Source organism: Sebastes umbrosus, chromosome 7 (assembly GCF_015220745.1).
Source record: "Sebastes umbrosus isolate fSebUmb1 chromosome 7, fSebUmb1.pri, whole genome shotgun sequence".
NCBI lineage: Eukaryota > Metazoa > Chordata > Actinopteri > Perciformes > Sebastidae > Sebastes > Sebastes umbrosus.
The window spans coordinates 35,832,487-35,860,300 of NC_051275.1; the positions used below are offsets into that span (position 1 = coordinate 35,832,487).

Below are 27,814 nucleotides of genomic sequence, written 5' to 3' on the forward strand. Positions count from 1 at the left end.
GAGAGAGAGAGAGAGAGAGAGAGAGAGACATCCTCCCCTCAGTTTCCACGGTGACGGCATCCCTCCTCCTCCTCCTTCTCCTCCTCCTCCTCCTCCATCATCTCTCCGTCCGGCTGCTGTCGGCTCGCCAGCGTCGTCGTCAGGATGGGAGATAAAGGAACCAGGTAGGGCTGGATGTGTGTGTGTGTGTGTGTGTGTGTGTGTGTGTGTCTGCGGTTCCTCAGAGAACCTCTAAATACCAGGATGTGTTCTGTGCGTTCTGGTCGGAGAACCACGCACACACACCGTGGTGTTGTTGTAACGTTACATAACGTTCTGTCAGAACCTCGGTGACGTCCGTGTGAGCAGCTCACCGACGTTCTCTAAACGACGGTTCTCTTTTCAGGCCTTTATTTTGATAGTGCAGACAGACAGGAAACATGCAGGCACAGAGTGATGTAATCTATTACTGTAATTACTCTTTAAGAAAGTAATCACATTACTAATTACACATCCAGACAAGAAACCAGTTCTACTCTCACGATCACGTCTTCTGGATTTAATGGAATTATGAATCGGTATGGAAGTTAAAAAATAACGTAGAAATACAACTGAGAGTCCTGATCCTGGTCGTGAGAGGTGGAGAGAGAGAGAGAGAGAGAAGGAGCGCGGTGTGTGAGTGAAGGCAGGCAGAGGAGCAGAGACTCCGGTCCTGGAGACCAAAGCTACGGTCTCCCCCGCGTCCTCCGACCGCGGCCAACACTGTTTAACAGCTTCACTAGATACAACCAAGAGGTTTTGGTGCTTCACTGGAGTTTGTGTTGGAGTCTGAGTCTGAACAGCGGAGACACACGAGAGACCATGAGACACACGAGAGACCGTGAGATACCGACCAGCAATGATTTATACGTGGAACAAGTTACTAACAGAACCTTTAAATCTGAGCTGCTAAACCTCTGACAGGTCGTTAAGGTGTTAATGCGTTAAAGAAATTAGTGACGTTAAATGTAATTTGCGTTATCACGTTAACTTTGACAGCTCTAGTTTTTATTTGTTATTTTTATTTATATTCACGGGTCACGTGACTAAAGAGATCTGACGATATTAACGACTCACTAACGATACGACACGTTCACTGTCAGTCTGTAGCGTCCGTCGTCTGACTATCTGTTGATAACACGACGCTGATCCGCCACGATGAACTGATGGGTTTTATTTCTATAAAAAACAAAAACAACGCTGAGGACGTGATATAACCGGCGTGTGCCCGACCACCGTGCAACACCGTGTAGCACCGTGCAACACCGTGCAACACAGCGCAACGCCGCGCAACGCCGCGCAACACCGCGCAACACCACGCAACGCCGTGCAACACCGCGCAACACTGTGCAACGCCGTGTAACACCGACTACCGCGGCCTGCTGGTCGGTTCTTCTAGAGCTCCTGAACACAGTAACATGATGAAGTGATGAAGTGGAGGCGGACGGCTGCAGGGTGTCTGACCTGATGTCACCAGAGACAGACCTGCAACAACAACAACAGTGTTTTAATAGAATTGTTCTGTGGACTGTGGTTCCTAAAGCAGAGGTTGTTGTGGTTGTTGAGGTTGTTGAGGTTCCAAACAGAACCGAGCTCCAGAACATTCCTCCTGAGTGTTTGCAGGCTGAATGATCGGAGTGCGTGGCGTCAGGAGAATATTAATGAGCTCAGTGATCTGTCAGACATACAGAGCAGCTGAACCTCAGGCAGACCTGCTCACACCAAACCTCATTCAGAACACCCACAATTCTTCACCACGATGATGATGATGAGGAGGAGGAACGTTGACACGGCAACGCTTCAACCAAACCTTCTGTCATCAGAGCCTGGACGACCTCTGATCCCTCTAACGGAGAGAGGACAGGAAGTAGATGTAGCGAGAGCAGACGTTCATCAGACGACTCTCCTCATGTTCTCTGATCAGATTCTAATGACTCGAAACAAGATGAACATTTAACTCACACTTTCTTCTTCTCACAATCATGAGAGTTGTGTTTTTTAGGAAAAGACAAACTTCTTCTGCACCTTTGTAACGGCTCCGTTTGTCCACATGGAAATGTTATAAGACCTTTTTAATAAAGTTACCTTTTTCTTCCACAAATTTAATTTAAGAGACAAAACAAACTGCAGACCTTTTATCCACTGTGAATATTCATCTAATAAACGCCTCAAAATACTTCATTAAGTCTTTTTGTAAATATTCTAGAATCGTCTGAATACTTTTATCCAATATCAAAGAATAAAAAACAAAAGAAGTGAGACAATCTTTTCTTCTTTGTTGTTCGTCTGCAGCTTAAAGCTCGAAATGTTAAAGATGCGGTGATGTCGTGGTGTTGAGGTGTGATGTCGTGGTGTTCAGGTGTGATGTGGTGATGTCGTGGTGTTGAGGTGTGATGCGGTGATGTCGTGGTGTTGAGGTGTGATCTGGTGATGTCGTGGTGTTGAGGTGTGATGTGGTGATGTTGTGATGTCGTGGTGTTCAGGTGTGATGCGGGGATGTCGTGGTGTTGAGGTGTGATCTGGTGATGTCGTGGTGTTGAGGTGTGATGTGGTGATGTTGTGATGTCGTGGTGTTGAGGTGTGATGTGGTGATGCCGTGGTGTTGAGGTGTGATGTTGTGATGTCGTGGTGTTCAGGTGTGATGTTGTGATGTCGTGGTGTTCAGGTGTGATGTGGTGATGTTGTGGTGTTGAGGTGTGATGCGGTGATGTCGTGGTGTTGAGGTGTGATGTGGTGATGTCGTGGTGTTCAGGTGTGATGTTGTGATGTCGTGGTGTTCAGGTGTGATGTGGTGATGTTGTGGTGTTGAGGTGTGATGCGGTGATGTCGTGGTGTTGAGGTGTGATCTGGTGATGTCGTGGTGTTGAGGTGTGATGTGGTGATGTCGTGGTGTTGAGGTGTGATGTTGTGATGTCGTGGTGTTCAGGTGTGATGTGGTGATGTCGTGGTGTTGAGGTGTGATGTGGTGATGTCGTGGTGTTCAGGTGTGATGTGGTGATGTCGTGGTGTTGAGGTGTGATGTGGTGATGTCGTGGTGTTGAGGTGTGATGTGGTGATGTCGTGGTGTTGAGGTGTGATGTGGTGATGTTGTGATGTTCAGGTGTGATGTGGTGATGTCGTGGTGTTGAGGTGTGATGCGGTGATGTCGTGGTGTTCAGGTGTGATGCGGTGATGTCGTGGTGTTCAGGTGTGATGCGGTGATGTCGTGGTGTTAAGGTGTGATGCGGTGATGTTGTGGTGTTCAGGTGTGATGTTGTGATCTCGTGGTGTTCAGGTGTGATGTTGTGATGTCATGGTGTTCAGGTGTGATGCGGTGATCTCGTGGTGTGATGCGGTGATGTCGTGGTGTTGAGGTGTGATGCGGTGATGTCGTGGTGTTGAGGTGTGATGTGGTGATGCCGTGGTGTTGAGGTGTGATGTTGTGATGTCGTGGTGTTCAGGTGTGATGTGGTGATGTTGTGGTGTTGAGGTGTGATGCGGTGATGTCGTGGTGTTGAGGTGTGATCTGGTGATGTCGTGGTGTTGAGGTGTGATGTGGTGATGTGGTGATGTCGTGGTGTTGAGGTGTGATGTGGTGATGTCGTGGTGTTGAGGTGTGATGTTGTGATGTCGTGATGTCGTGGTGTTCAGGTGTGATGTGGTGATGTCGTGGTGTTGAGGTGTGATGTGGTGATGTCGTGGTGTTCAGGTGTGATGTGGTGATGTCGTGGTGTTGAGGTGTGATGTGGTGATGTCGTGGTGTTGAGGTGTGATGTGGTGATGTTGTGATGTTCAGGTGTGATGTGGTGATGTCGTGGTGTTGAGGTGTGATGCGGTGATGTCGTGGTGTTCAGGTGTGATGCGGTGATGTCGTGGTGTTCAGGTGTGATGCGGTGATGTTGTGGTGTTCAGGTGTGATGTTGTGATGTTGTGGTGTTCAGGTGTGATGTTGTGATGTCGTGGTATTCAGGTGTGATGCGGTGATCTCGTGGTGTTCAGGTGTGATGCGGTGATGTCGTGGTGTTGAGGTGTGATGCGGTGATGTCGTGGTGCTGAGGTGTGATGCGGTGATGTCGTGGTGTTCAGGTGTGATGAGGTGATGTCGTGGTGTTCAGGTGTGATGCGGTGATGTCGTGGTGTTCAGGTGTGATGTGGTGGTGTTCAGGTGTGATGTTGTGATGTCGTGGTGTTCAGGTGTGATGCGGTGATGTCGTGGTGTTGAGGTGTGATGTTGTGATGTCGTGGTGTTCAGGTGTGATGCGGTGATGTCGTGGTGTTGAGGTGTGAAGTGGTGATGTCGTGGTGTTCAGGTGTGATGCGGTGATGTCGTGGTGTTGAGGTGTGATGTGGTGATGTTGTGGTGTTGAGGTGTGATGTGGTGATGTTGTGGTGTTGAGGTGTGATGTGGTGATGTCGTGGTGTTAAGGTGTGATGCGGTGATGTCGTGGTGTTGAGGTGTGATGTCGTGGTGTTGAGGTGTGATGTGGTGATGTCGTGGTGTTGAGGTGTGATGTGGTGATGTTGTGGTGTTGAGGTGTGATGCGATGATGTTGTGGTGTTGAGGTGTGATGCGGTGATGTCGTGGTGTTGAGGTGTGATGCGGTGATGTCGTGGTGTTGAGGTGTGATGTGGTGATGTCGTGGTGTTCAGGTGTGATGCGGTGATGTCGTGGTGTTGAGGTGTGATGTGGTGATGTTGTGGTGTTGAGGTGTGATGCGGTGATGTTGTGGTGTTGAGGTGTGATGTGGTGATGTCGTGGTGTTAAGGTGTGATGCGGTGATGTCGTGGTGTTGAGGTGTGATGTCGTGGTGTTGAGGTGTGATGTGGTGATGTCGTGGTGTTGAGGTGTGATGTGGTGATGTTGTGGTGTTGAGGTGTGATGCGATGATGTTGTGGTGTTGAGGTGTGATGCGGTGATGTCGTGGTGTTGAGGTGTGATGCGGTGATGTCGTGGTGTTGAGGTGTGATGCGGTGATGTCGTGGTGTTGAGGTGTGATGCGGTGATGTCGTGGTGTTGAGGTGTGATGCGGTGATGTCGTGGTGTTGAGGTGTGATGCGGTGATGTCGTGGTGTTGAGGTGTGATGCGGTGATGTCGTGGTGTTGAGGTGTGATGCGGTGATGTCGTGGTGTTGAGGTGTGATGCGGTGATGTTGTGGTGTTGAGGTGTGATGCGGTGATGTCGTGGTGTTGAGGTGTGATGCGGTGATGTTGTGGTGTTGAGGTGTGATGCGGTGATGTCGTGGTGTTGAGGTGTGATGCGGTGATGTCGTGGTGTTGAGGTGTGATGCGGTGATGTCGTGGTGTTGAGGTGTGATGCGGTGATGTTGTGGTGTTGAGGTGTGATGCGGTGATGTTGTGGTGTTGAGGTGTGATGCGGTGATGTCGTGGTGTTGAGGTGTGATGCGGTGATGTTGTGGTGTTGAGGTGTGATGCGGTGATGTTGTGGTGTTGAGGTGTGATGCGGTGATGTTGTGGTGTGGAGGTGTGATGCGGTGATGTCGTGGTGTGGAGGTGTGATGCGGTGATGTTGTGGTGTTGAGGTGTGATGCGGTGATGTTGTGGTGTGGAGGTGTGATGCGGTGATGTCGTGGTGTTGAGGTGTGATGCGGTGATGTTGTGGTGTTGAGGTGTGATGCGGTGATGTTGTGGTGTTGAGGTGTGATGCGGTGATGTTGTGGTGTGGAGGTGTGATGCGGTGATGTCGTGGTGTTGAGGTGTGATGCGGTGATGTTGTGGTGTGGAGGTGTGAATGGTTTTCAGGGTGTCGGGGGAGTCTTCAGTCAGATATTGATCAGTCAGATATTGATCAGTCAGTTAGTGTTCGTCTCCTTCAGCGTCCTGATCGATCAGAAGAGAGACGGTTGATTCAGTCCAACAGAAACATTCTCTGATCAACAACAACGTAAAAACTATAAAAACCATAAAAACCATAAAAACCATAAAAACCAAAACTACCTTAAAATACACAACTGATGAAAAGTTAATAATCAGCTGATCAATAAACAGAAACATACATTAATATTAATAAAGAGTTGAGTAATGACATCAAGATAACGCTGGCCTGGGAGGAAGAGGCTCTAGACTCACTGTTCCACCGGTAGCAATGGACCTACCAACGGTCTCAGTCGGTCACAGCACATGATCTTTAGTTCCAGCATGGTATTAATCAATGACCTTGCATGCTAATCAATAGTTGTCTTAATTTACATAACCCAGGGAAACATTGACAATGCCTCCAAACTTGATATTTGCAAAATATTTGACTGTGAATATTAAGTTTCTGTGCCACAAACAGTGATTAACAAAATAGGTCATCTTCTATAACATCAAAAGAAAACAGAACAAACATGTTGTTAAAGCATGACGACAGAAAGTGTGTTTAAACTGAACTTCAATTAACAGAACTTCAATTAACAGAACTTCAATTAACAGAACTTCAATTAACAGAACTTAACACAACATTCCTTCAAACCCTGCAGGTCAGAGGGCCGGCTCTGAAAGCTGCTGTCATTCTGCTTCTTTAAAGATTTGAGCTTAAACTGTGTTGAGCCACAAACGAGGTTTGAGTTGCCTCCGACAGACGGACCACATGGCCTACAATAAACACACAGCACGGCGTTCCCCTCGTACCGTAACCACGGCTACTGTGTTAGCCATTCTGGCTGAAAGTGATACTTCTGTTTCTTCACCTGTCTGTCAGCCAGTCTCTCCGTGCCTATTGCACATTCATCATCGGTGGAGTCTGAGTCTGTTAGACTCTCCCTCACCACCAGCTTCCTCCTTTCTCTCCTCATTTGTTTTTTTTAAATAATCAGCGATAGACTGCTTCATTTTGGGGAACAGCGAAACTTTGGCGCCCTGCAGTGTGTGATGCGCGTGAGGTGATGATACAGGAGACGTTACAGGAGACGTTGGAGGAGACATTAGAGGAGACATTAGAGGAGAGGTTAAATGAGACGTTGAGGAGACGTTACAGGAGACATTAGAGGAGAGGTTAGAGGAGACATTAGAGGAGAGGTTAGAGGAGACGTTAGAGGAGACATTAGAGGAGAGGTTAGAGGAGACATTAGAGGAGAGGTTAGAGGAGACATTAGAGGAGAGGTTAGAGGAGACATTAGAGGAGACATTAGAGGAGACATTAGAGGAGACATTAGAGGAGAGGTTAAATGAGACGTTGAGGAGACGTTACAGGAGACATTAGAGGAGAGGTTAGAGGAGACATTAGAGGAGAGGTTAGAGGAGACGTTAGAGGAGACATTAGAGGAGAGGTTAGAGGAGACATTAGAGGAGAGGTTAGAGGAGACATTAGAGGAGAGGTTAGAGGAGACGTTAGAGGAGACATTAGAGGAGAGGTTAGAGGAGACATTAGAGGAGAGGTTAGAGGAGACGTTAGAGGAGACATTAGAGGAGAGGTTAGAGGAGACATTAGAGGAGAGGTTAGAGGAGACGTTAGAGGAGACATTAGAGGAGAGGTTAGAGGAGACGTTAGAGGAGACATTAGAGGAGAGGTTAGAGGAGACATTAGAGGAGAGGTTAGAGGAGACATTAGAGGAGAGGTTAGAGGAGACGTTAGAGGAGACATTAGAGGAGAGGTTAGAGGAGACATTAGAGGAGAGGTTAGAGGAGACGTTAGAGGAGACATTAGAGGAGAGGTTAGAGGAGACATTAGAGGAGAGGTTAGAGGAGACGTTAGAGGAGACATTAGAGGAGAGGTTAGAGGAGACGTTAGAGGAGACATTAGAGGAGAGGTTAGAGGAGACATTAGAGGAGAGGTTAGAGGAGACATTAGAGGAGAGGTTAGAGGAGACATTAGAGGAGAGGTTAGAGGAGACATTAGAGGAGAGGTTAGAGGAGACGTTAGAGGAGACATTAGAGGAGAGGTTAGAGGAGACGTTAGAGGAGACATTAGAGGAGAGGTTAGAGGAGACATTAGAGGAGAGGTTAGAGGAGACGTTAGAGGAGACATTAGAGGAGAGGTTAGAGGAGACGTTAGAGGAGACATTAGAGGAGAGGTTAGAGGAGACATTAGAGGAGACATTAGAGGAGAGGTTAGAGGAGACGTTAGAGGAGACATTAGAGGAGAGGTTAGAGGAGACATTAGAGGAGAGGTTAGAGGAGACATTAGAGGAGACATTAGAGGAGAGGTTAGAGGAGACATTAGAGGAGAGGTTAGAGGAGACGTTAGAGGAGACATTAGAGGAGAGGTTAGAGGAGACATTAGAGGAGAGGTTAGAGGAGACGTTAGAGGAGACATTAGAGGAGAGGTTAGAGGAGACATTAGAGGAGAGGTTAGAGGAGACGTTAGAGGAGACATTAGAGGAGAGGTTAGAGGAGACATTAGAGGAGAGGTTAGAGGAGACGTTAGAGGAGAGGTTAGAGGAGACGTTAGAGGAGACATTAGAGGAGAGGTTAGAGGAGACATTAGAGGAGAGGTTAGAGGAGACATTAGAGGAGAGGTTAGAGGAGACGTTAGAGGAGACATTAGAGGAGAGGTTAGAGGAGACATTAGAGGAGAGGTTAGAGGAGACATTAGAGGAGAGGTTAGAGGAGACATTAGAGGAGAGGTTAGAGGAGACGTTAGAGGAGACATTAGAGGAGAGGTTAGAGGAGACATTAGAGGAGAGGTTAGAGGAGACGTTAGAGGAGACATTAGAGGAGAGGTTAGAGGAGACGTTAGAGGAGACATTAGAGGAGAGGTTAGAGGAGACATTAGAGGAGACATTAGAGGAGAGGTTAGAGGAGACGTTAGAGGAGACGTTAGAGGAGACGTTGAGGAGACGTTACAGGAGACATTAGAGGAGACATTAGAGGAGATGTTAGAGGAGACGTTGAGGAGACGTTAGAGGAGACATTAGAGGAGAGGTTAGAGGAGACGTTAGAGGAGACATTAGAGGAGAGGTTAGAGGAGACGTTAGAGACATTAGAGGAGATGTTAGAGGAGACGTTGAGGAGACGTTAGAGGAGACATTAGAGGAGAGGTTAGAGGAGACGTTAGAGGAGACATTAGAGGAGAGGTTAGAGGAGACGTTAGAGACATTAGAGGAGATGTTAGAGGAGACGTTAGAGGAGACATTAGAGGAGATGTTAGAGGAGACGTTAGAGGAGACATTAGAGGAGAGGTTAGAGGAGACGTTAGAGACATTAGAGGAGATGTTAGAGGAGACGTTAGAGGAGACATCGGATGAGACGTCTTGTTTCACAAAACTACAGATTCATATTTAATCTGAATATTCAACACAAAAAAAAAGAGATGAAGTCTTCAAAATAAAAACAAGACAGACTAAATATAAATTGAGCCCCATGTAAATCAGAATAAATCATAATGGTGGTTGCTATGGAATGGTGGTTGCCATGGGATGGTGGTTGCCATGGGATGGTGGTTGCTATGGAATGGTGGTTGCTATCGAATGGTGGTTGCTATGGAACGGTGGTTGCTATGAAACAGTGGTTGCTAGGGGATGGTGGTTGCTATGGAACGGTGGTTGCTATGGAATGGTGGTTGCTATGGGATGGTGGTTGCTATAAGATGGTGGTTGCTATGGAATGATGGTTGCTATGGAACAGTGGTTGCTAGGGGATGGTGGTTGCTATGGAACGGTGGTTGCTATAGAATGGTGGTTGCTATGGGATGATGGTTGCTATAAGATGGTGGTTGTTATAGAGCGGCGGTTGCTATGGAATGGTGGTTGCTATGGGATGGTGGTTGCTATGGAACGGTGGTTGCTGTGGGATGGTGGTTGCTGTGGGATGGTGGTTGCTATGGGATGGCGGTTGCTATGGGATGGTGGTTGCTAGCATGGTTCTTAATTCTTCCTCCCAGGCCAGCGTTATATTGATGTCATTATTTGACTCTTTATTAATATTAATGTATGTTTGCGTTTATTGATCAGCTGATTACTAACTTTTCATCGGTCATTTATATTTAGGTAGTTTTTTTTTTTATAGTTTTGACGTTGTTTTGGTTTCGTTGTTGTTGGTCAGAGAATGTTTGAACCATCCAGATGATCAGACGTCTGGAGGAGAAGCTCTTTACAAACAACATCAATCTCATGATTTATCTTTGAGTCATTAAGCTTCATATTTTCTGTCTATATTTCTTCTTTCCTCTGAACATTCAGCTGCTGCTTGACGGGAATGAATCTTTAATCATGTTGTTGTTGAACTGGAGTCAGTCAGTCAGTCAGTCAGACAGTCAGACAGTCAGTCAGTCAGTCAGTCAGTCAGACAGTCAGTCAGTCAGTCAGTCAGACAGTCAGTCAGTCAGTCAGACAGTCAGTCAGTCAGTCAGTCAGACAGTCAGTCAGTCAGTCAGTCAGTCAGACAGTCAGTCAGTCAGTCAGTCAGTCAGTCAGACAGTCAGACAGTCAGTCAGTCAGACAGTCAGACAGTCAGTCAGTCAGTCAGACAGTCAGACAGTCAGTCAGTCAGTCAGTCAGACAGTCAGACAGTCAGTCAGTCAGACAGTCAGACAGTCAGTCAGTCAGTCAGTCAGTCAGTCAGTCAGTCAGTCAGTCGACTGATTGATGTTGAAGATTTACGCAACTTTACTGGAATTTCTTTATAAATGTGGGCAGAAGTTTTGAAACAGCAACATACAGTACATTTATCAACCTATATATACCTATATTGGTTGATGAAGTGCTGCAGTGATTGTATGTCAGATGAGCTGTGGTGTGTCGGCCTCAGAGTGGGTGTTGGCTTCGGGGTTCGCTGCTGTCTGTGAGCGTTCAGAGCTTCTCCACGTTAAACTTTAATTGGACTAATTGCAGAGACGATGGTGAGCAGGTAATGTGCGTGCTGAGCGAGCTCCCAGGGGTCCCGGTGTTTTCCCGTAAAGCGGCGTCCTGATGCTGCTGATTGATGAAGGTCCATTCAGGAGGAAGCTGAAAGCTAATGGAGGGGGGGGGGGTAATAATGTCAGACAGCATTAGAGACAGGAAGCCGCTGATGGTGATGATGACGAGGAGGAGGAGGATGATGATGGTGATTGACAGCAGGACTCCCCTCAGAGGAAACCTGATCCAGGCTGCTGTCTCTGTCTGTGAGGACTTCGTTTGGAAAACTACAGTTTTGGGAGAAAATTAGGAATTTGTTTTGAAAAACTGTGAAGACATTTTTACGAACATGAGGAAATTAAATATTTATGTGAAAATATGGACGTTCTGGAACTTAAGGAGATCGTTTTAAATTAAACCAACTCTGGAAAATGATGCCACTTTTGAAAAGCGAGGAATTTTTTTGTAAACTCCCTCAAGCCAATCAGAAACAAGGATTTTACTGGCCACATTATAATATAATTACAATAACAGCAATAAATTACAGCCGCAAGTGGCAGTTCGCGGGTTCAAGCCTTTTTCGCTCAAGGTACTCTTGTGGGCATAGCTTGCAAGATGATGGTCCAAAGGTCGTTGTCTTATTATCTTCGAAATGCAATAAGATATCAACAAGCTTTATGCAACTTTTGATGAGCTTGGTCCAATAATGATCCACAGAAAATTTGGTAGCAATCGTCAATACAGTAAGTTGAGCTCACTGCCCCTTTAATTTGTCCCTTTTTCTAGTTTAGAGATAGTTTAGTACTGACAATCCACCATGTTGGATGTGTCGCTTAGGTTCTGTTTACACCGGTCTGTTAGTTACTATCTGATTTCAGTCTACTGTGCGCACGTCCGTGCGCGTGCACGAGCGCATGTGAGTGAACGTGAGCATGAACGCGCGTGAACGTGAGCGTGAACGTGCGGTACACTTAAGGGTCCCGGTTTGGGGGTTTGTAAATATGGTCACCCTAACATCACCTAACATCACCTAACGTAACCTAACATCACCTAACATCACCTAACATCACCTAACGTAACCTAACATCACCTAACGTAACCTAACATCACCTAACATCACCTAACATCACCTAACGTAACCTAACATCACCTAACGTAACCTAACATCACCTAACATCACCTAACATCACCTAACGTAACCTAACATCACCTAACATCACCTAACATCACCTAACGTAACCTAACATCACCTAACGTAACCTAACATCACCTAACATCACCTAACATCACCTAACGTAACCTAACATCACCTAACGTAACCTAACATCACCTAACATCACCTAACATCACCTAACGTAACCTAACATCACCTAACGTAACCTAACATCACCTAACGTAACCTAACATCACCTAACATCACCTAACGTAACCTAACATCACCTAACATAACCTAACATCACCTAACGTAACCTAACATCACCTAACATAACCTAACATCACCTAACATCACCTAACGTAACCTAACATCATCTAACATAACCTAACATCACCTAACATCACCTAACATCACCTAACATCACCTAACGTAACCTAACATCACCTAACATCACCTAACATCACCTAACATCACCTAACGTAACCTAACATCACCTAACATCACCTAACATCACCTAACGTAACCTAACATCACCTAACATAACCTAACATCACCTAACATCACCTAACATAACCTAACATCACCTAACATCATCTAACGTAACCTAACATAACCTAACATCACCTAACATCATCTAACATAACCTAACATCACCTAACGTAACCTAACATCACCTAACGTAACCTAACATCACCTAACATCACCTAACATCACCTAACATCACCTAACGTAACCTAACATCACCTAACATCACCTAACATCACCTAACGTAACCTAACATCACCTAACATCACCTAACATCACCTAACGTAACCTAACATCACCTAACATCACCTAACATCACCTAACGTAACCTAACATCACCTAACATCACCTAACATCACCTAACGTAACCTAACATCACCTAACATCACCTAACATCACTTAACATCACCTAACATCACCTAACATCACTTAACATCACCTAACATCACCTAACATCACTTAACATCACTTAACATCACCTAACATCACCTAACATCACCTAACATCACCTAACATCACTTAACATCACCTAACATCACCTAACATCACTTAACATCACCTAACATCACCTAACATCACCTAAAGGTAAACTGCTAATTAGCTGGTCACTTGAATTATAACACTACATGAGCATTAGCCTGAGACATCGTCATTGTAGGCACCTCAATTCTATTATACTCATACTACTATATTAATACTACTATACTAATATACTAATACTACTATACCAATACTACTATAATAATACTACTATACTCATAAAACTATACTAATCTAAACAGAGTCATTCAGAGCAGCCTACACATCTGAGTCTACTGTTAGCAACCGTTAGCTCGTTAGCATGTGGCTAGCAGACTTTATGCTAACAATAAGAACACATTATAACATCAATATTAACTCAAGACACCAAGTGTAACACTTTACTCACGTGTTGCTGAACACACAGATGCCTGGATGGCTGATAGAGGACAACTCTGTATGAAGAAAAGCCTCCATGTGTTTTCATCTCTCCTCTTCACCACTAACTAAAAACGAAACTCAGCGGTGCGTTCACTGTCGAGAGTCCGTCATCTGACTATCTACTGATAACATGGCACTTTTCCGCCAAAATGAACTAAATGGGTTTTATTTCTGGAAAAAAAGCAAAACGATGGTGGGGGCGGTGGGTATGTAATTTCAGTGTGTGCCCGACCACCGTGTAACACCAGTAACACCAGCTACCGCGACACGCTTAGATGAATTGATTTTACAATTCATGACGTATACTTTGACTAGTAGCATCCCCTAGTGGTCGATTTGAATGAAACTGGATATGTTTCAGGTACTCTTTTGAACATATCCTGCAAGTTTGGAGATGATGGGCCAAAAGCTTGTGGAGTTTGGTCTATTTATGTGCTGAGCCGCGCTCTATTAAAGTTCATTGGTCAATATCTTGGAAACGAAATCAGATATCAACAAGCTTTTGATAACTTTTGATAATGTTGGTCCAATTTCAAGTCAATCTGACTTGTGGTGTGAGGGGGCCGGCCTTTAAAAGTTTAGAAAATGTTGTAGCGCCACCATCAGTCCAATTGGGATCATATTTTATGTGAAGCATTATGACATCATGTACAGTTATGGTACCAAGTTTCATGTCTCTAGCTCGTTCCAGCTCACAGCAAATTGAGCTAAGGCATAATTTAGCATTAAATGCTAAATAGGCCACGCCCACATGCACCGATCAATATGACACTTCAGATCTTTATTAATACTTGGCCCCAGAGCATATGCATCAAATTTGATAAAATTCTGTCTGCCGGATCTTGAAGTACAACTTTTTGATATTTTTGGTGCCCCCTATAGGTTGAGCGGAAAATGCTTTGGTACGCCTATTCCCAAACACATATTGAAGATATCTACCAAGATTCATGATGATTGGATTAATAGTCAATGAATTATGGTCAATTTCCTGCTAAGCTCCTCCCATTGAAAAGTTCATTGATCATTATCTTCAAAACGTAATGAGGTATCAACACGCTTTATGTGACTTTAGATGAACTTACTCCAATAATGATCCACAGAAAATGTGGTAAAAATCTGAACTACGGTTTAGGAGATGTCAAAAATGTGTTTTTCAAAAAATCCAATATGGCGGAAAATGTAGTTAGGCGGACTTTAGATGGCGACGGCCTGAAACCAAGATGGTGACGGCCAGAAACGGAGATGGCGACGGCCAGAAACTTTAACGGCTCCACTGAGTCGGCGACAGACAGGAAACACATCTGTTAATATTTCAACCCTGAACCAGTTTCATTTACCTGCTTCTCTCTGTTTCCTTTCAGAGTGTTTAAGAAAGCCAGTCCCAATGGAAAGGTGAGTTCTCTTCTTCTCTCTGTTCCACCTGATCCAAACCTGAAGGGAAATTTTAACCCCGACTCGTAGAAAAGTATCCGAAACACCCGAAACAAAATGTATGTAAACGCTTGAAAAACAAGTATGTGGTTACCTGGAGAGGGTTTAATATGTGAACACCCAGCAAACAACTCATTACATACGGACGCTTGGTGCCACTTTTTAACGGGTTTTTAATGTTTAAGTACATGATATAAGTTTAGTACATGACATGAGTTAAGTACATGACATAAGTTAAGTACATGACATAAGTTAAGTACATGACATAAGTTAACACTACATTATGTTAGTACTTGGTCAGGTTTAGGAAAATATCATAGTTTGTGTTAAAATATGTAGCCTACGTTTGACCCCAAAAAAGTACAACCAAACAAAAGCCTGCTAACACCCTAGAAGAATTCTGATTGGCTGTTTGTCGTACTGACGATTGATTCTGATTGGCTGATGTGACCTCTGTGTTGGTCCCTCAGCTCACCGTCTATCTTGGGAAGAGAGACTTTGTGGACCACGTGGACCTGGTGGAACCCGTCGGTGAGATCACCGTTAACTAAAGCTCACTGCTCTCTGCCAGCAGGTAGAACTAACCCGTCGTCCTCTGGCTACTTGTTGACTTTCTGACGTTTCTTCCTTCAGACGGCGTCGTCTTGATCGACCCGGAGTACCTGAAGGAGAGGAAAGGTGAGTCGTCTGATCCGACCGGTAAATATTCTCACTCACATTCTGACAGTTGTTCTGTTTTATAGCTTTAAGATCTAAATTACGGCGGCACCTATCCCAATGTTTAAGTCTCCATACCGATAGCGACAGCGGTACCAATAGCGACAGCGGTACCGATAGCGATACCGAATAATAACAATAATAATTAGAATTAATAATTGAATTGCATCTCTAATCTAAATGCAGCTTTCAACAAGGTACAAACGTGGTTCTCATTCACAGATCAAACAACCTGTCCACCGACACAAAACATAGTCAAAACGTCTGTCGTATATATTTTTCTATGTCGTTTCTATGGCAATGTAGGTTCGGCCTACATTTATTTATTTTTCTCAATAATTTCACTTCAAACTGTAAATTTTGTTCTCAAGCTCTTAAAATGAGAAAAAACAGGCGTTACCATGTGGTTATTTCATATGGAATATTTATTTATTGAATTACCAGAAAACATGCTTTATATTGTGATATATATCGTTATCGAGATATGAAATTACCTATATTGGTAGAGAAGATTTTGGCCATATCGTCCAGCCCTAGATGCCTAACAGTTATTTTATATATATATATATATGTATATATATATATATATATACATGTATATATATATTTAACCAACAGATGCTTCAACTGGCAAGTATATTTCACATTTTGTTTGCCAGATTTAAGTAAATATTGAGTTGTAAAATACTGCAATCAGCCTTTAAAATAGCAGCCAAATGTGCGTTTTTAAATTTCCTGCAGGTTTGATAAAACCGATAAATTCCCAGAAAGAATACAGAGGTCGTGACCTTGATGGTAGCTGGAGCCCAGACGTGTGGCCTCCACATTTGGTCCAATCATTCTCCATTTATGTGTTCCCGTTAGGTCACATTATTATTATAACCATTATGCTGATGACACCCAGATTTATCTACAGCATCATAATTACAACTCATTCACTGTAGCTGTAAAATAACCGTCTTCAGGACATCTAATCCTGGACGATTTCTGCAGCTTAACAAGCAGAGATACAGGATGAAGGTTATTTGAGCTTGAATCTGGTTGAGTTATCACTCAAACTAGACACAAATAAATGAAAAACTTTCGTCACAGGCCCAGATAGTGATTTCTCTACATCAGATTGTTTTATTTGAATTCTTTTAGAGGCTTAATGATGTAAAATTATCCATTAATTCACAATCAAATGCAAACATTACTTAAACAATTACATATTATGAAGCACAAAAGTGTTTTTTATCTCATGAATGTTCAGTGGATCCCAAACACTTCCTCAGAGCGTTGTTTGGTTAAAGGAGCAGTTCAACATTTACTCCTCTTAAAAATCCTCGTTCTCCATCCTGAATAAATAGTGGAGTTCCTCAGGGAAGCATCCCAGAGCCTCTAATCTTTATATTAAACATTAAAATTTAACGGAATATTTTAACGTTTAGTAAATCGTCTTGTTCTCAGTTTCATTTCTGGTTCCAGGGCAGAGAAAGGTCCAGGATGTGTTTAGCCTAGCTTAGCACAAAGACTGTAAACGGAGGGGAACTGCTAGCCTGGCTCCAGTATTATCAGTTCATATAATGTTAGTTATTGTTCATATATGGGAATGTGATCGTGTGTTCTCCGTTCCCATCAGTGTTTGTGACTCTGACCTGTGCGTTCCGTTACGGTCGCGAGGACCTGGACGTCCTCGGGTTGACGTTCAGGAAGGACCTGTTCGTGGCGAACGTCCAGGCGTTTCCTCCGCCGCCCGAAGACAAGAAGAGTCTGACTCGTCTTCAGGAACGCCTCATCAAGAAACTGGGAGAACACGCCCACCCGTTCACCTTCGAGGTACCGAAGAAGAAGAAGAGAGGAGACAGTGTGACTGTTATCATCATATTACTGATCAATAGATTAATGTGACTGTTATCATCAAATTACTGATCAATAGATTTATGTGACTGTTATCATCAGATTACTGATCAATAGATTAATGTGACTGTTATCATCACATTACTGATCAATAGATTACTGATCAATAGATTTATGTGACTGTTATCATCATATTACTGATCAATAGATTAATGTGACTGTTATCATCATATTACTGATCAATAGATTAATGTGACTGTTATCATCAGATTACTGATCAATAGATTTATGTGACAGTCATCATCATATTACTGATCAATAGATTAATGTGACTGTTATCATCATATTACTGATCAATAGATTTATGTGACTGTTATCATCATATTACTGATCAATAGATTAATGTGACTGTTATCATCAAATTACTGATCAATATATTTATGTGACTGTTATCATCATATTACTGATCAATAGATTTATGTGACTGTTATCATCAAATTACTGATCAATAGATTAATGTGACTGTTATCATCATATTACTGATCAATAGATTTATGTGACTGTTATCATCAAATTACTGATCAATAGATTTATGTGACTGTTATCATCATATTACTGATCAATAGATTAATGTGACTGTTATCATCATATTACTGATCAATAGATTTATGTGACTGTTATCATCATATTACTGATCAATAGATTTATGTGACTGTTATCATCATATTACTGATCAATAGATTTATAGAAGCTCATGATCAACGTTGACGTGTTTTCAGATTCCGGTGAACCTGCCGTGCTCCGTCACCCTGCAGCCGGGCCCCGAGGACACCGGAAAGGTAAAGTTCCTCTCCGTCCTCTGTAACTGACAGATACCGACGGAATAGACCAACAGTTCTGTAACTGACAGATACCGACGGAATAGACCAACGGTTCTGTAACTGACAGATACCGACGGAATAGACCAACGGTTCTGTAACTGACAGATACCGACGGAATAGACCAACAGTTGTGTAACTGACAGATACCGACGGAATAGACCAACGGTTCTGTAACTGACAGATACCGACGGAATAGACCAACGGTTCTGTAACTGACAGATAACGACGGAATAGACCAACAGTTGTGTAACTGACAGATACCGACGGAATAGACCAACAGTTGTGTAACTGACAGATAACGACGGAATAGACCAACAGTTGTGTAACTGACAGATACCGACGGAATAGACCAACAGTTGTGTAACTGACAGATACCGACGGAATAGACCAACAGTTGTGTAACTGACAGATAACGACGGAATAGACCAACGGTTCTGTAACTGACAGATAACGACGGAATAGACCAACAGTTGTGTAACTGACAGATAACGACGGAATAGACCAACAGTTGTGTAACTGACAGATACCGACGGAATAGACCAACAGTTGTGTAACTGACAGATAACGACGGAATAGACCAACGGTTCTGTAACTGACAGATAACGACGGAATAGACCAACAGTTGTGTAACTGACAGATACCGACGGAATAGACCAACGGTTCTGTGGTTGTGTGTCTTCAGGCCTGCGGCGTGGACTTCGAGGTGAAAGCTTTCTGTGCTGAAAACGCCGAAGAAAAGATCCACAAAAGGTAAACGTGAGTCCGTCCGTCCGTCCGTCTGCAGTCTGACAGAATAAACAATGACGGTGAAATCAGTCGTTCATCAGCAGCACTAGTAGTAGCACAACTATAGTAGTAGTAAAGTAGTACCAGTAGTATCATCAGTGTTGTGTTGCTGCAGGAACTCGGTGCGTCTGGTGATCCGGAAGGTTCAGTACGCTCCAGAGAAACCGGGTCCTCAACCGACAGCAGAAACCACCAGACAGTTCCTGATGTCAGACAAACCGCTGCACCTGGAGGCTTCTCTGGACAAAGAGGTCACTATAATAATAACAATAACAATAATAATCGTAATCATAATAATAATAATAATAATAATAATAATCATAATAAAAATCATAATAGTAATAATAATAATATTAATCATAATAATAATCATAATAGTAACAATAATAATGATAATAATAATGATAATAATCATAATCATAATAATAATGATAATAATCATAATAATAATGATAATAATAGTTATAATAATAATCATAATGATAATAATAATAATAGTCATAATAATAATCATAATGATAATAATAACAATAATAATAATAATAATAATAATAATAATAATGATAATAATAATAATAATAATAATAGTCATAATAATAATAATAATAATAGCAACAATAATAATAATAATAGTCATAATAATAATAATAGTGATATTAATAATAATAATAATAATAATAATAATAATAATAATAGTAATAATAATAATAATAATAATGATAATAATGATAATAATAATAATAATGATAATAATGATAATAATAATAATAATAATAATAATAATAATAATAATGATAATAATAATAATAATAATAATAATAATAATGATAATAATGATAATAATAATAATAGTTGTAATACTACTACTACTACTACTAATAATAATAGTATGTTTGTCTCCCAGATTTATTACCACGGAGAGCCGATCAGCGTCAACGTCCACGTCACCAACAACACCAACAAGACGGTGAAGAAGATGAAGATCTCAGGTACGTGAACGCACCACTCTGTCTCTGTTGATCAGCTGATCAGTTTGTGTTATTGATGGACTGATTGATTGATTGATTTGTGTCTCCACAGTGAGACAGTATGCTGACATCTGCCTGTTCAACACGGCTCAGTATAAATGTCCGGTGGCCACCGAGGAGTCCGAGTCAGTTTCTTCTTCTCTGGTTTCCTTCAGTTCATCCTGTCTTTGTGATTCTCTGAGCACTTTAAGGACTTCTCTTCGTAGAGACGTCACTTCGTAGAGACGTCACTTCGTAGAGACGTCACTTCGTAGAGACGTCTCTACGAAGCCACATCTCTACGAAGCCACATCTCCACCGAGATCGTCCTGCAGTGGGGACGGGGCTCGAGACGTCTTTAACATCGATGAGAAGTCCATAAAGTGTTGAAATGAAGTGAATCTGATGGAATAGTTTGACGTGAACGTTCCTCGTCTTCCTCTCCGCAGTGACGTCGTCGCTCCCAGTTCCACTTTCTGTAAAGTTTTCACTCTCACTCCGTTTCTGGCCAACAACCGAGAGAAACGAGGCCTGGCTCTGGACGGGAAGCTGAAGCACGAGGACACCAACCTGGCCTCCAGCACACTGTGAGTCCAACCCGCTCGCATGATGCCTTCAGGGCCTGGAGGAGGGGGGGACAGTCTGGCATTATACTGAGAAGAGAGGTCAGGGAGATTTGGAGTATTTTAGGTTACTATGGTAACATTATTATCTGAGTGTTTAATCAGGAACACCAGCCCGTTATAATGCAGAATGACATCATCAGACCTATGACCATGGTGAAGGCATGACCCGCCCTCCTCTGCCTCTGATTGGCTACCCTGATATTCTTAACTCTTAAACCCACCAACCATCCAACGAAGACTCGCCAACCTCGCCAATTTCCGAGGTCACGATTCTCCCGTATTTCTCTCAATTTATGGCAAGTTTTCACACTTTAACCCGTTTCTGGTGCTGTACAGCGTCTATGAGCTCTTCTGTTTCCACCTGGATGACCATAGAGAGGTGAAGTCCCGCCCCTTCCTGTGACCCCATGGGACCGTGTTCAGGAAAAATATGTCAGCGGAGAGGGATAAATATTTTATTGATCCTGTTTGAATTGATCCATGAATCACAAAACATTTTTCAGACTTTTTTTAAAAAAGACTTTAAAAAAAAGAAGAAAATTAAAAAAGAAATCAAACTTCTGTCATAATTTATCTATTAATTAATGGTTAGATATATTTTAAATAATGTTTTTGCTACATTTAATGACATTTATTTATTTATGGAGTCATTTATTTATATCTTTATTTTTGATTTCTTAACATTTAGTGTTTTGTTTAACGGGATAAGCTGCAGCTTCAGCCTGTAGAAAGTGTTGAGTAGGACAGTACAGGAAGTGGCTGCTGATTGGTCAGAGTGTTTTCTGTGTTGATCAGGTTGAGAGAAGGAGCCAATAAGGAGATCCTCGGCATCATCGTGTCCTACAAAGTCAAAGTGAAGCTGGTGGTGTCTCGAGGCGGGTCAGTGATTAACTCCTTATAATAAACCACACGTCACTGGACTTCGTACGTTACCCTGTGACTTTGTACGTTACTCTGTGACTTCATATGTTACTCTGTGACTTCATTCGTTACTCTGTGACTTCATACATTATTCTGTGACTTTTTACGTTATTCTGTGTCTTCGTACGTTACTCTGTGACTTTGTACGTTACTCTGTGACTTCGTACGTTACTCTGTGACTTTGTACGTTACTCTGTGACTCTGTGCGTTACTCTGTGACTTTGTACATTACCCTGTGACTTTGTACTGCCATGACGGTTCATGAAGGCATCAGTAGAAATGAGTAGAAACACTGTGATGAAGCTGCTGCTGTGAATCTGAAGCTGAAGCTGTTAATATTTCTTGATTTCAGGCTCCTGGGAGATCTGGCGGCGAGGTAACCTTTCACGCTCTGTCACGCTCACTGACATTATCGATGAACACACTGATGCAAACCTGACACACACTGAGGTCACCTGAACGCCTCACTGATAGTAACAGCTGTTGGTGATGATGTGATGAGCTGCTGTTCATTAACTGTTTGATTTCCAGCGACGTCTCCGTTGAGCTGCCCTTCACGTTAATGCACCCGAAGCCGTTAGAAGAGTCCATCTACAGAGACGGTGAGTCCTCAACTCTCAATGTTCACTTCACAGATAACTTCATTTTCATTTTTAATTAGTTTAATTTTTAATTGAATAAAGTCATTAATATAAAGGTAGTCGACAGCTGCATGTGAATGCATCATATGCACCATGCGGGAGACTGCACATCAATATTTGATGTTCAGTGTAATAACATTCAAGATATTAATGTCCTGCTGTACACAGGACTACTTTCCACAGAGTTATAGTAGCAGTACTTTATACAAAGAATTTTAAAAACATTAAATGGTTTTATAGCATTTGACCAATATCCGCTTCCTGTCTGGTGTCTAGTCCAGTCGCACAGCAGATCGTGAAATAGTCACAAAATTTAATGTTTTGATTTGTGTACATAGACACAAATTTCACATTGTTTTGTGATGGTCAGCATGAAATCAGTTCGTATGTAATCATAACAGGACGCCACTAATGGTGCCCCGTGTGAGGCCAGAAGTCAACGTTGATTTATTTGTCGCATAACTTCCGTATTTAAGTTACGGCACTTCTGTAGTTATTTTAACCCAAATTGCAATCTGTTCCTGAACCTAACTAAGTAGTTTTATTTTGAAAAGACCGGAGAGGAAATTATGAGGAAATTAATTTGAGTTGGTTGGAAAAACAAGAGCCGCTGCCAGTGTAGTCCTGACGGGGCACATGCAGCACACGGAAAAAAGTGTTTAATGGTGTCTTGTCTTATGGTTCGTGTCCTCAGCCTCCGTGCTCTCAACCCTTCCCATTCATCATCTGTGTAAGCAGCCGTGCAGCAATGCATTCTGGTAGCGTGGCGGCACGATTCGAGAGATGCTGGCCGCTCCTCATTTGCATAAAGTCAAGGTCTCGGCTACTTTATGCAAATCAGGGGCATCCGACGCGACTCGCCGCCTCTGGAAACTCCCTAGAAACTTTAAACTAACTGTCGGTCCCAAATAAAAACAGATTCATCAAAAATGTTTTCAGAAACACATCTCGGTGAACTATTTTCATGAAATAAGAGAAGAAAGTTTCCAAACGAGCCGCCATGTTGGGAGCAGCAGCCAACGGCAGGAAAGAGTTCGTCCAATCAGGTATCCCTCGTCATAAAAAACGCCCCTGTAGACGTGTACCATTAGTCGCGGAATAAAAGGCCGCTGACGAACATATTTAGTGATAGTTTGAGTTAATGAGATGAAGACGACAACGTACACAGAGAAGATCAGAAAGATCAGAAAGCTTTAATGTCTGATGACGTCTTCAGTGTTCGTCTCTCTCTGCAGCTCCAGATGAAGCTCCGATCGACACAAACCTCATCGAGTTCGACACAAAGTAAGAAGCCGTCTCTCCTCCTGTCTGTCTCTCTGTCTGTCTGTCTCTCTCTCTTCCTGTCTCTCTGTCTGTCTCTCTCTCTGTCTCTCTGTCTGTCTCCCTCTCTCTGTCTCTCCCTCCTCATCAGCAGCTGTCTGTCCCCTGTGATCTGATTGGCTTTGCCGTGGTTTACGGCCGGGTCGATAGCGCTGACAGCAGAGAGGGTTTCCTCTCCGCCTGCAGAAGCATTAACTGTGATGGACTCGTCTCCGGAGTCTTGGCCTTAATGCGTCTTAATGCTCGCCGCCGTGTGACGAGGCGGCAGGAAACGGGCTGGAAACAGGAAACTCAGCCTGCTGTCAGCTCAGAGTCCAGAGAGCCGACAGACGGCAGCTCTTGGAGCTCATCACCTCTTCACCTTGTTCAACCACAAAGAAGACGAACACAGACGACAGTTATTCACTAGACACTTATTGAAGTATTTCATGTTTTTGATGTAGTACAGCTACTTTATCTATGTGAATTAGTCTTGCAGCGGTAGTCGATGTTCCACAATGTTCCAGTATACAGCGATTACATTACTTGACCGCCATCATTTTGCTTTTATTTACAGAAATAAAACCCATTTAGGAGCTCCCACAAATTGAAAGTGTTGCTCCTTACAACAAGCACAGCATGTAACACTGCGTAACACTGCGTAACACTGCGTAACACTGCATAGCACCGGGTTACACCATGTAACACTGCGTAACACTGCATAACACCGGGTTACACCATGTAACACCGCGTAACACCGTGTAACACTGCGTAACACTGCGTAACACTGCGTAACACCGTGTAACACTGCGTAACACTGCGTAACACTGCGTAACACTGCGTAACACTGCGTAACACCGTGTAACACAGCGTAACACCGGGTTACACCATGTAACACTGCGTAACGCTGTGTAACACCATGTAACACTGTGTAACACTGCATAACACCGGGTTACAACATGTAACACCGCTTAACACCGCATAACACCGTGTAAAACTGCGTAACACTGCGTAACACTGCATAACACCGGGTTACACCATGTAATACCGCTTAACACCGCGTAACACCGGGTAACACTGAGTAACACTGAGTAACACTGCGTAGCAACGCGTCACACTGCGTAACGGCGCGTAACAGAGTGTAACACCGCGTTACACTGCGTAACACTGCGTAGCACCGCGTAACACCGCGTAACACCACGTAACACTGCGTAACGGAGTGTAACACCGCGTAACGGAGTGTAATACCGCGTAATACTGCGTAACACGCTGTAACACTGCGTAACACCACGTAACAGAGTGTAACACCGCGTCACACCGCGTAACGGAGTGTAACACCGCGTAACAGAGTGTAACACCGCGTCACACCGCGTAACGGAGTGTAACACCGCGTAACAGAGTGTAACACCGCGTCACACCGCGTCACACCGCGTAACGGAGTGTAACACCGCGTAACGGAGCGTAACACCGCGTAAGGGAGCGTAACACCGCGTAAGGGAGCGTAACACTGCGTAACAGAGTGTAACACCATGTAACACTGTGTAACACTGTGTAACACTGCATAACACTGGGTTACATCATGTAACACCGCTTAACACCGTGTAACACCGTGTAAAACTGCGTAACACTGCATAACACCGGGTAACACTGAGTAACACTGCGTAGCAACGCGTCACACCGCGTAACACTGCGTAACGGAGTGTAACACCGCGTAACGGAGTGTAATACCGCGTTACACTGCGTAACACTGCGTAGCACCGCGTAACACCACGTAACACTGCGTAACGGAGTGTAACACCGCGTAACGGAGTGTAATACCGCGTAATACTGCGTAACACCACGTAACACTGCGTAACACCACGTAACACTGCGTAACACCGCGTAAGGGAGCGTAACACCGCGTAACAGAGTGTAATACCGCGTAACAGAGTGTAACACCGCGTCACACCGCATAACAGAGTGTAACACCGCGTCACACCGCGAAACGGAGTGTAACACCGCGTAACAGAGTGTAATACCGCGTAACAGAGTGTAACACCGCGTCACACCGCATAACGGAGTGTAACACCGCGTAACAGAGTGTAACACCGCGTCACACCGCGAAACGGAGTGTAACACCGCGTAACAGAGTGTAACACCGCGTCACACCGCGTAACGGAGTGTAACACCGCGAAACGGAGTGTAACACCGCGAAACGGAGTGTAACACCGCGTAACAGAGTGTAACACCGCGTCACACCGCGTAACGGAGTGTAACACCGCGTAACAGAGTGTAACACCGCGTCACACCGCGAAACGGAGTGTAACACCGCGTAACGGAGCGTAACACCGCGTAACGCAGCGTAACACCGCGTAAGGGAGTGTAACACCGCGTAAGGGAGCGTAACACCGTGTAACAGAATGTAAAACTGCGTAACAGCAACGACCGCAGCAAATCTGCACACGTTGATTCGTCACACTGATTTCACTGCTCTCCTGACGTCTACTCTAATCTGAACTCTTTCTTGTCTCCTCCCTCTCCCCCCCCCCCCCCACCCCACAGCGATGATGACATAATTTTCGAGGACTTCGCCCGCCAGCGGCTGATTGGTGGAGCGAAGGACGACAAGGATGAAGACGAGGAGCCGGTGGAGTCGCCCAAACTGGACGACAGATAAAGGCTGCGGGCGTCGCCGCCGCCACCGCTGCTGTTGTTGTTTGGCTGCTGTTTGTAGTGTGGAGCTGACGGAAGTCACCTGTAGGTCAAACCGCGGTCTGGACACCCTTTAAACACTCGGCGGTGCCGTGTTTGTGTTCTTGTTCATGTTCGTCCTCTCTGCGTCCTGCCGGGGTGTAAAAAGCTAGAATACCAGCGCCTAGACGTCAGTCGTGTTTTCAGACGGAGCAGCTCTCTCCACTCCTTCGCCGGTCGGCCGGAGACTCGGACCGGCAGCCGCGGCGTCGTAACGACGGCTGGTAGCATGCCTCTAATGTCACTTTGTTCTACGTGTTTCCATTAGGGACCGAACAGGAGTAACGTTGTGTTGAGATTAGTTTCGATGTGTCGTATCAGAAGGTCTTCGTGGAACAGTTCAACCGCTCGACGGGGACGTCGGCTGACGGAGGTCTTTTGTTGAAGGTCGGTCTGCGAGTTGGATGAGGTCGTCTGCGGGACGTCCCGCCCCGCCGAGAGGACCCTGATACCGTCAGAGAGAGAGCCACCAATCAGCTGAGAGGAACCGGTGGCCCAGTGTGCATGAAATACTTTCTTTAATTTATTAATATCATGAATAATCACCCTTCATAGAGGACGGCCCGGAGACGTTAACGGAGCATTCAAATCTTCATCAGTGTTTAGATCATCATCATCATCAACATCGTTCTACCTTTAACTCAGCCGCTACTTTCACTTCACTTCTACCAGAATATACTTTCAGAGAGACGAACCTCAGAACTCCAATACCGATGAATCGTCATACGTCAAACATTATTCACTCATACGTCTCAATTCAATCTCCCATATTACTCCCTGCGAGCGTCCCTGAACGCACCACCAGCTGGTCTCATGAGCATCACAACGTGATGATAAATTAACTTCAAGTGAAGGATCGAGTTTCTCTGTGCAGGTTGATTCTTGTAGAAGTGACGTCAAACCGCCGGCTGATGTTTCCGTTAACAAACAGACGATCAGGAGCTCCGTGAGGTTAAAACAGCGTCTGATTACTCAACTGGTATTTTACAAAACACATTTTTAAATTGAACATTCACAGTGAAACAGAGTCAGTGTACAGTTCTTGTGTTGATAGGGGAGAGAAGACATCTTTTATTTCTAACATGATTTTAATTGACTTTTATTTTGACAGGGCCAGGAGGAAGCCTCTTATATTAGCCCGCTGCGTCTTTAATAAAAAAAAGGATGTTTGTGGCAACCCGTGTGTGTTTTGGGGGAATCTAAAAACGACACATTTGAGACGATGGCGAGTTCAGGTGCTGGATTTTGAGGCAACGATAAATCAGCAATTTTTAAAAAAAATATTATTTAACAGAAAAAATTATGTTTGTGAAGGTTCTCATTCATCCAGGTCTTGGTATCCGAGTAAGGGTTAAATCAGCAGCAACTGGACTTGGTTTAGGTTCTTTAAGACGTTTCACTTCTCATCCAAGAAGCTCCTTCAGTTCTGGCTGAATGGTGGAGGAACCCAGGACTTGAACTTCTGTGGGGTCGTTAGCAGGATAATATAAAACACCCAGTACAATGGTTCTCCTATGACGAC

At 43.9% G+C, this 27,814-nt stretch overlaps 1 protein-coding gene across 1 annotated transcript; it reads left to right on the plus strand.

Annotated features, from left to right (window-relative positions):
* On the plus strand, positions 1–27,350 carry arrb1 (arrestin, beta 1). The gene is made up of 16 exons (XM_037774770.1): positions 1–164; positions 14,776–14,806; positions 15,316–15,376; positions 15,479–15,523; positions 17,184–17,380; positions 18,181–18,240; positions 18,965–19,032; positions 19,184–19,319; positions 19,973–20,057; positions 20,149–20,221; positions 20,525–20,662; positions 21,497–21,580; positions 21,975–21,998; positions 22,154–22,224; positions 23,499–23,547; positions 26,104–27,350. The coding sequence occupies exons 1-16, from the start codon at positions 145–147 to the stop codon at positions 26,216–26,218; spliced, it is 1,257 nt and encodes a 418-aa protein (XP_037630698.1). The 5' UTR covers positions 1–144; the 3' UTR covers positions 26,219–27,350.
* The last annotated feature ends 464 nt before the right edge of the window (positions 27,351–27,814 follow it).